The sequence below is a fragment of the Hyla sarda genome, chromosome 2 (assembly GCF_029499605.1).
Source record: "Hyla sarda isolate aHylSar1 chromosome 2, aHylSar1.hap1, whole genome shotgun sequence".
Taxonomy (NCBI): Eukaryota; Metazoa; Chordata; class Amphibia; order Anura; family Hylidae; genus Hyla; species Hyla sarda.
This window is the reverse complement of record NC_079190.1, coordinates 145,955,812-145,964,909: the sequence shown is the minus strand read 5'-3', so window position 1 is coordinate 145,964,909 and position 9,098 is coordinate 145,955,812. Positions and strand designations below refer to the sequence as shown.

The 9,098-nt window shown below is 41.2% G+C and overlaps 1 protein-coding gene across 2 annotated transcripts in view; it reads right to left on the bottom strand.

Annotated features, from left to right (window-relative positions):
- Positions 1-591: 591 nt before the first annotated feature.
- The window catches only part of SLAIN1 (SLAIN motif family member 1), a 95,435-nt gene continuing 86,928 nt past the window's right edge, over positions 592-9,098 (bottom strand). For both annotated transcript variants that reach the window (XM_056555568.1, XM_056555569.1), the window contains one exon: positions 592-1,478. In XM_056555568.1, coding sequence (XP_056411543.1) covers positions 1,403-1,478 — 76 coding nt within the window. In that variant the 3' untranslated portion in view covers positions 592-1,402. The remainder of the gene's footprint in view (positions 1,479-9,098) is intronic.

Below are 9,098 nucleotides of genomic sequence, written 5' to 3'. Positions count from 1 at the left end.
TTAAGCCATGTAGTCCAGTTTTGAGGATCACTTTGTACCAGAATTCTGGTAAACAGGTGTAATAACCTGTACTACAAGAACTTAAAGATTCCTTTCTTGAAAGATATATTCATGTTATTAAAGAGAATCTTGGTTTGTATAGTTAATACAAATGTCTAGTCTTGCATGACCTCACTGAGCTTGGATTCTAACAATTTGTAAATTTTTCCAGTTTACAACAATAAAAAGGAAAGAAATACAGCAATTCATGCCCATAATGTTACTTACATAATCTTACTGTAATTACAGGTGGCGTAGGGTAGGATATGGGAAGTTTATTGAGGCATGCCCCCCTATTGTGCATTCTTTTAAAAGTCCATGTTGCATCTGCATTTTTTTAAAATCATATACAGAAACCCCACCAGAAAAACTGCGCAAATGAACGGAAATTTTGCAAACATTTTCACACAAATAATAAATCCCCCCTACATCTTAAAAGGGGTACATATTTTGTTTTTAGCCCCTTATATAAAGGTAGGTAAAAATAATATTACCTCAATAAGCCCTCAAGCTTATAAACATTAAAAAAGACAAATATTGAAAAATATTCTTTATTATTGAAACATTCCAAAACTGCAGTACACAGATGTCATCGGTATGAAATCATATACTGTCTTATTAAAGCATTAGTGCAATTTAATTTTGTAAAACGTCTATCAAAAGTTTTATGTCCATTGAGACCTTTGATTTTTCAGTATTTTGACCATAAGTTGTTGTGTACATAAGAAAAACCCAATCCCTGTTGCAGTAGAGCTGCAGAGCATTTTCAATATTAATCAAAAATAATTAAATAATAATAAATTAACATGAGACATAAAAAAGAAACAACATAGTTAAGGTGGTTTGTAGAATGTTATAGTGACTCCTCTTCTTGACTGTGCTTTGCAACAAAATGTGTTAACAATATTTTATGGCACAAACGTGAATCAGCGTCTTGAAAGGTGTATGATCATTCAATGTGACATTTTCATTTTTCATTAAATACACATAATCCCCACAGACTGTAGTAACCAGTATTGCAGTGCTTACTTCGTTGTACAAAAACAGGTTAAGTGCATTGGTAAGTTAAAAATACAAAAAAAAAAAAAAAAGTTAAAAAAGAAAAAAAAAAGTTAGAAAAGAAAAAAGTTTGTATGTGAATCAATATTTGCTGATGCATTTTGCATACGTTCTATACATTATACATGTTGTTAAACAATACAGTTATCATTGTGAAAAGTATATATGAGTCCACAGCAAACATTAAGGAGTTACGTTGTCTTTGATAGCACGCCCACAAAACACATATGTTTCAAATATTAAAATGTCTTGTTCCCAGCCAGCTGGGAAACACATTATCCATAAAATCATTATTCATAACAGCTCAGTAGCATCCATCTCTCCAGTTTCCATCACGAAGAGTACTCAGTGATGAAAGGGTCTTCGGAGGTTGAATAAAGCTGAAAAGAAAAAATGCTATCAATTAATATAAAGAATTGCAAATCTGTACCAACACTCTCAAAATGCTGTCAATTACTGATACAACTGACATGCCTGTGGTGGGATAGATATTGATATTTTGTTTTCATCCCTCTGTATACAAGGCAATACATTTCACAATTACTTTTCAAAATCAGGATAGGTCACTGAGAAAATAGTGCAAAGTCTGATGTAATATTCCAAGTAATGGTGGCAGTCCCAGCTTATACCCAAAGTATTTTCTTATCGGACAATATAAGGTGCCTGTCACGTTTAAAGTGGAAAAAAAATTTTTTTAATCAACCGGTGCCAGAAAGTTAAGCAGATTTGTAAATTACTTCTATTAAATAATCTTAATCCTTCCAGTACTTTTTAGGGGCTGTATACTACAGAGGAAATGTTTTTCTTTTTGAATTTCTCTTATGTCACGACCACAGTGCTCTCCATAGCAGCATTTGTTTGCTATGGGGATTTTGGTCCTGCTCTGGACAGTTCCTAAAATGGACAGCAGGGATCAGCAGAGAGCACTGTGGTTGTGACATAAGAGAAATTCAAAAAGAAAAACATTTCCTCTGTAGTATACACCCCCTAAAAAGTACTGGAAGGATTAAGATGTTTTTAATAGAAGTAATTTAAAAATCTGTTTAACTTTCTGGCACCAGTTGATCTAAAAAAAAAAAAAAAAAAAAGGTTTCCATGGGAGTACCCCTTTAAAGAGGATCTGGTAACATATTCTCCTAGGGTGCATTCACATCAAGATTTTTTACATTAGTCTAGTTCATACCATTTTATATTTAAAAATCTTATAGAATCATTTGTCTGGACATTTCCATTGACTTCTATGGACAAATTATATTCAAAACATGCACCCACACGGTCCATTTACGTTTCTGTCGGATGGAAAATCATAGTTTACAAAAATTACTTCTCCAGATTCAAAAACTATTTTAAACATGTTTTAATTAACAATTCTGTCTATGTGAATGCACTCTTAGAACTCTGTGTTGGGCCATTTCTCTAGGAAATTAAAATACTGACACCTGGGCATTAGAGAGGAGCGAATTTCAGAAAAATTCGATTTGGCCGATTCGACGAATTTTCTGAAAAAAAAATGCTATTTCTGGCTTACAGAGAGGCTCAATAGGGGTGTAGAACACTTTGCCGTGTCCTAACACGCATAGGGAGTGTGCTGTGTTAGTGAAATAATACTGTTATTCAGTATGACATGGAGATTACAGGCATAGCTATTAGAATCACTGCCGCAAAGCGTCTGGATGTGGCAGATTTTTTATGTAAGTTATTTTATTTGAATTTATTTACATTTTTTGATTACCCATTCTGGTGAGCATCGAGCTGGCGGTCCTCTGCAAGGCGAGATACCACCTGTTCCAGCCCCTGCCTCTCAGCGCCCCCTGACTGTGAAAGTGCGAATGTTTCATTTAATCAGTTATGGTTCATTGTTATCACTCCAAGCTGTTTAATTGGACTCTTGTGATAATTCCACAGGTAATATGAGGTCGACGACCATAGGGCCTCAGTCTTGAAAAGATTACATCGATTTTTTCTAAATTAAAATTTAAGATTTATATTAGATTCCCAAGTGTAATGTCCCAGTGTTTACTTTGAACTAATACTGTATGATCACAAAACCCAATCTAACAAGAAGTCCCATGGTGGCACAATGACAGCACCTAGGAGGTGGCAGCAGCATGAGGAGACCATAATCTGGCAGAATGACACAGTCTAGAATTGGCGGCAGCAAGAGGAGACCATATAGTGGCTGAATGAAACAGCCTGGAGTTGGCGGCAGCAGGAGGAGACCATAGGGCCTCACAATCCCTAAGATTAAAAGGTTAATTTTCAAATTTAAATTGAAGATTTATGGTAGCTAGTGCTACCATAAAATTTTTTAGGTAATGTCCCAGGCCCCGCAGCATGAGGAGACCATATAGTGGCTGAATGACACAGCCTGGAGGTGGTGGAAGCATGAGGAGACCATATAGTGGCTCAATGGCACAGCCTGGAGTTGGTGGCAGCATAAGTAGAACATATACTAGTTGAATGGCACAGCCTGGAATTGGCGGCAGATGAGGAGACCATATAGTGGCTGAATGGCACAGTTTGGAGTTGGCAAAAGCATGGGGAGAACATATGATGGCAGAATGAGACAGCCTGGAGGTGGCCGCAGCATCAGGAGTCCTAAAAGTGACTCGGTGCGGTGGGTGGCAATACCAGTACCCGGTGATGAAGGTGGGTGAAAAAAGGTCTGATGGAGAGGAATGTTTGTAACTGGGAAGCAGCGCCTTAAATCTGTTTGGCACTATCCATAATTGTGAAGTGTTGGTGCGGCACCATGGTCAATCCACTCTGATGCATCAGGCATTGGTGAGTGGAAATCCTGGCTGATCCATGCCTGATTCATCTTTACAAAAGGTCAGTCTCTCCACATTTGTCGTGGACAGACGAGTTCTCCTTGGGATGACTGTGGGACACGATGGAGCATGAGGAGGCGGAGTCGCACACTGTCGCAGGACCAACGGCCTGAGAGCGTGGAGACGGAAATGGCGTGACCTGTCCAAGTTGCTGTTGTGGCTGTGCAGGAACCACATTCACCCAGTGGGCTGTAAAGGACATGTATTGTCCCTGACCACAGTTACAGTTCCACACGTCGGGGCTGCCGTGCACTTTGGTACACTTTGGTAAAGTGGGGTGGTGGGTGTTAATACCAGTACCCGGTGACAAAGGTGAGTGAAAGAAGGAGAACTTGGCATCAGATATGTGGCATCAGGCGGGTGGCAGCATCAGAATAGTAGCTGAGGCAGGTAGGCAGAAGAAAACTGTTTTTTTTTGACAAAGTGTTGGTGTGCACAAGTAAGTATTGCATTACGTAAAAATTAACTTTTAACATTATTCTAAGGATAATATATATAGACCCCCAAATTTTTGGGAAATCTTACAAAAGGATAGATGTGCAAAAAACACCATGTGCCATCTACACCACCAAGTATTGATGCAAAGACCTCTAAAAGGTGGAAGGGAACAACGTATGGTCCTTTGTAACAGGTGGGGGTAAAAACTTCCTGTGAGGCCCTACTCTGTCATTATTAATTCCCTTCTTGGCAAGTGCTACTCGCCCTTAAAAAGGGCGGCCCCACACAGGAACCTCTCCCTATTTCCACCTACAAACACTGCCATTTCCCAGGGTTTTTAGATGGGAATAGGGATTGGTTCCTATGTGGGGTTCCCCTTTTTAGGACGAGTAACACTTGCCAAGGAGGGAATGATTAGTGCGAGAGTAGGGCCTTACAGGGGAAGTTTTTACCCCCACCTGTAACAATGGACCATACGTTGTTCCCTTCCACCTTTTAGAGGTCTTTGCATTGCATCAATACTTGGTGGTGTAGTTGGCACATGGCGTTTTTTGCACACCTTTCCTTTTGTTAGATTTCAAAAAAAGAAAAGTTACGTTTTAGCTAATGCATATCCTCACTACTTACTTGTGGTCTAATGCAGTGGAATTTCTTTAACTGGGGACCAGCACCATAATTATGTTTTGCAGTATCCATGGCAGCACAAAGAGAGCCTGGAGGTGGTAGCATCAGCATGAGAAGACCATATAGTGGCACAATGACAGAGCCTGGAGGTGGCAGCATCAGCATGAGACCATACAGCAGCACAATGAGAGAGCCTGGAGGTGGCAGCATCAGCATGAGGAGACCATATAGCAGCACAATGAGAGAGCCTGGGGTGGCAGCATCAGCATGAGAAGACAATATAGCAGCACAATGACAGAGCCTGGAGGTGGTAGCATCAGCATGAGGAGACCATATGGAGGCACAATGACAGAGCCTGGAGGTGGATGCATTAGCATGAGAAGACCATATAGCAGCATAATGAGAGGACCTGGAGGTGGCAGCATCAGCATGAGGAGACAATATTGCGGCCCAATGACAGAGCCTGGAGGTAGTAGCAGCAGCAGCATGAAGGCCATGCCAACTGAGGGATGAGTCAACCGACTGTTGACTGGGGGTGTCGAATGTCACTTGTGATGAAGTGGATGACCGAGTGAACCAATCAATCATGGCTGCTGGGTTGCTGGTCAGGACACGACTGCTAGCGGACACGAGAGCTCAGACCTCTTGCTGCGACTCCTGCTGCCACACGGCCCTACTCTGCTGCGACCTCTGTCTGCACCTAATGAATTTAGGCCTCTGCCACTCCTCTCTGCATGTCCTAGCACTTCTCTGCCTGACATATTTAGTGTGTATATGAGGGAAGTACAATACGCTTCACTACGCTTAAAACAGTATTTGTCTAGAACAGCAGCAGGTGTGTACTTTTGGCTGTCCTTTTACAGTATCTAGGCCCTTGCCAGATTAACAGGTACAAAATAGTACACTACTTAGATTTAGGTATGTGGTATGCACTTATGAGGGCAGAAAAATGCGCTACAGTATGCTGAAATAAGTATTTGTGCACAACACCAGCAGTACACAACAGACCTGCCGCACAAAGTCGCTGTGTACTAAACCCAAAATTGCACTCTCACACAGACTATTAGGAATGGACCATTTGTAGTGGAACAAAGAAACAGAGATGTGCTAAAAACTTATTCCTCCCTCCTCTCCTAACGTTTCTCCAGCTGAGCCAACTTAGTCAAACGTATGAGGCAACACACAGCTCTCTGCCCCTTTCTGTAATACAATGCTGTAGAAAGTGAATGGGAGGTTAACCACTACAGTAAAAATTATTTTCTGTGAAAAACGCACTGCTCTCTGTCCACCAGAACGCTTACGTGACTAGGAGGTGAAACGGTGCTGGAAAAAGCTTGTCTGTGCAACACACAGCGCTATCTGTCCTATCTCTCTGCAGTAAAAGGATGAAGTGACTAGCCGGCATTATGGCTGCCGATTATATAGGGCTGTGACATCACAGGGCTGACTGGCTGCTGATAGGCTACATGCTGCATGTGATTCAGTGGCATCCCGCCAACCTTGTTCCCGCCTTCCCAGGATTCCTTACCCCATGTCGTCACATGTGGATCCACAATTGTAGATGCCCTGGAGCCTGGACCGCACTAAATGGAGTTTAATGTAGCAATTCGCATGATAGAATCGGGCAATATTCGCATCCGTTGCAAATCAAATTTTTCATGAAATTCGTAACAAATTCAGATTTGTCAGATTCCATTCGCTCATTTCTACTGGGCATCACTAAAACAGACATTTTACAAAAAGGTGTTTGGTTCTCAACTCGCAGAGCTCCTACTCTGTCCAGCTTGTTGTCAACAAAAATAGTGACCAACTTAGAAAATAACAATACATGGCTGACGGTTAAGGGTTTCCATAATTGTGCCTAATCAGTTGTGTGGTATGCAAATATGCTGAAAGATACACACCCTGTATGTAATTTTATCAAAAAAGTATGACATATGCCATGACTAAGAGTCTTTGACTTGAAACATGTTAAGTGTTGCTGGTGGGTTTTCCAGCACAAGAGCAGAAGACTACTTGATCCAGCACTACTAAAAGAACTATACATCACACCACACCATCACACCAGCAATCGGAAAAGTCGGCACCATTTCGAGCGCATGTGATCCCTCGGACACTCAGCCAGTGATAAAGAATGCGCATGTGCTCGAAATAAGTCCAACTTGTCTGATTGCTTTGCAGCAAGGTGGTGTGATGTCTTTTATAATGTGTATGTTTTAATACATTCTATTAAGACTAGTGCTTTCAGTAGTGCTGGATCAAGTTTTATTCTGCTCCTTGTTGTTCATGCATATCACCAGGCCATGTGAGGCTCCGAGAACACGACTTCAGAGGTGAGCTGAAGTCTTTCTTTTCCTATGACATTCATGTTCACATTGGCTTTTTCTTGTGCTCACATGTCCATGTTTTCTACTACTGCCTTCTTTGTTGATTTTTAATAAATATTAAATAAATTGAAGATTTTTGTGGAGCTGGCTAAAAGTACTATTTTTGTCCAATGACCAGGTAAGCTGGAAAGATTTAACTTGTCTTAAAACACTCCTATGTGGCCACTCCAGACCACCATTATTTCATATGGTTAGCTATCAAATCAATGAGGTTAGTATACCAACAAATCCAGTATTACAGAACATGTTTAACAGGTTCCTATTTCTGAGAGAATAATCTTGCTAGAGCTCTTGTGGTTTTGGGTGTTCCTTTAGACAGCCTTAGAAAAAGAAACAGCCAGCACCCTTTTATATTCCCAGTTGGTACACTTACCTGATGATTTGACAGTATTACCGCTAGCAGGGCTGGCCAAATTACAGGAACCAGACATTCACTACATCAAGAAATGTGTTGCTGGTTTCTACATACAATATGGGTTGCTTCCTATTAAGATCTATTAAAGTTCTTATTTAGGTTCTAAATCTAAAATATGCACTGAAGTTTCAACAACTCACTAAAATATTAGGTTCCAGAGGCCCACACAGGTCCATGAAGTGGCGGAAAAGAGCCAGAGCAAACACACACTGCAGGAGCTTGTAAGGAGTATTAGATCAGTGCTTACACTATTCAGCACTGCTTCATAATGTTCTCCATTATGCTTTTTCTTAAAGCTGTGCTACAGAGATGAGGATGTAGCATTTACTCGTATATGTGTGTGAAGTGCAAACGACATAGTATCAGCTAGTCTCCAACCACACGCTCAGAGACAAGTAAAATTAGAGATAGAGTTAGCAGAGCAGAAAGTAGTAGAAAAAATGGCATATACATATTATACAATAGCCAGAAGTGCTACTAGCTATAGTTTTACTCCTCATGAACACACACAACAGCTTATCATATAAAGTAATCTAAAATGACAGGTATACTATAAAAAGGTATGTGAACTCCAAGGAATATCAACAAGATAAAATTCTGGGCAAACATTCCGTGTGGAGCACGGAAACGAGCCATTTCAATTGATGGCAATCCAGTTCCATGCGGTATTCCCCCAAAAGAATGAACTTTCAGCGGAGTCTGGAATTTTAATTTCTGGGCAGAATTTAAATTCAGCAGTGTGCACAGTGCAGCAGAATCCCATAGAAAACAATAAGAGGCTGTTGCACCTAAATCTTTGTACAGAATTTCTCCGTTCAGAAATTCTGTAGTGTGTATCGACCCTAAGGGTAAATTCACACACAGCAGATTCGGTGCAGAAATCTTAGTGATTAACCCCTTAACGACAATGGACGTAAATGTACGTCATGGTGACGTGGTACTTACACACCGCCATGATCGCGAGCACCGGAGCAGCCAGGGACCCGCCGGTAATGGCGGAAATCCGCGATCGCGTGGATGTCCGCCATTAACCCCTCAGATGCCGTGATCAATACAGATCATGGCATCTGCAGCAGTGCGGTACTTTGAATGGATGATCGGATCGCCCGCAGCGCTGTGGATCCGTTCATCCAGAATGGCGGCCGGAGGTCCCCTCACCTGGCTCCGGACGTTTCCCGGGGTCTTCTGCTCTGGTCTGAGATCGAGCAGAAGATCACCGATAATACTGAGCAGTGCTATGTCCTATATATAGCACTGAACAGTATTAGCAATCAACTGCTTGCTATGAATAGTCCCCTATGGGAA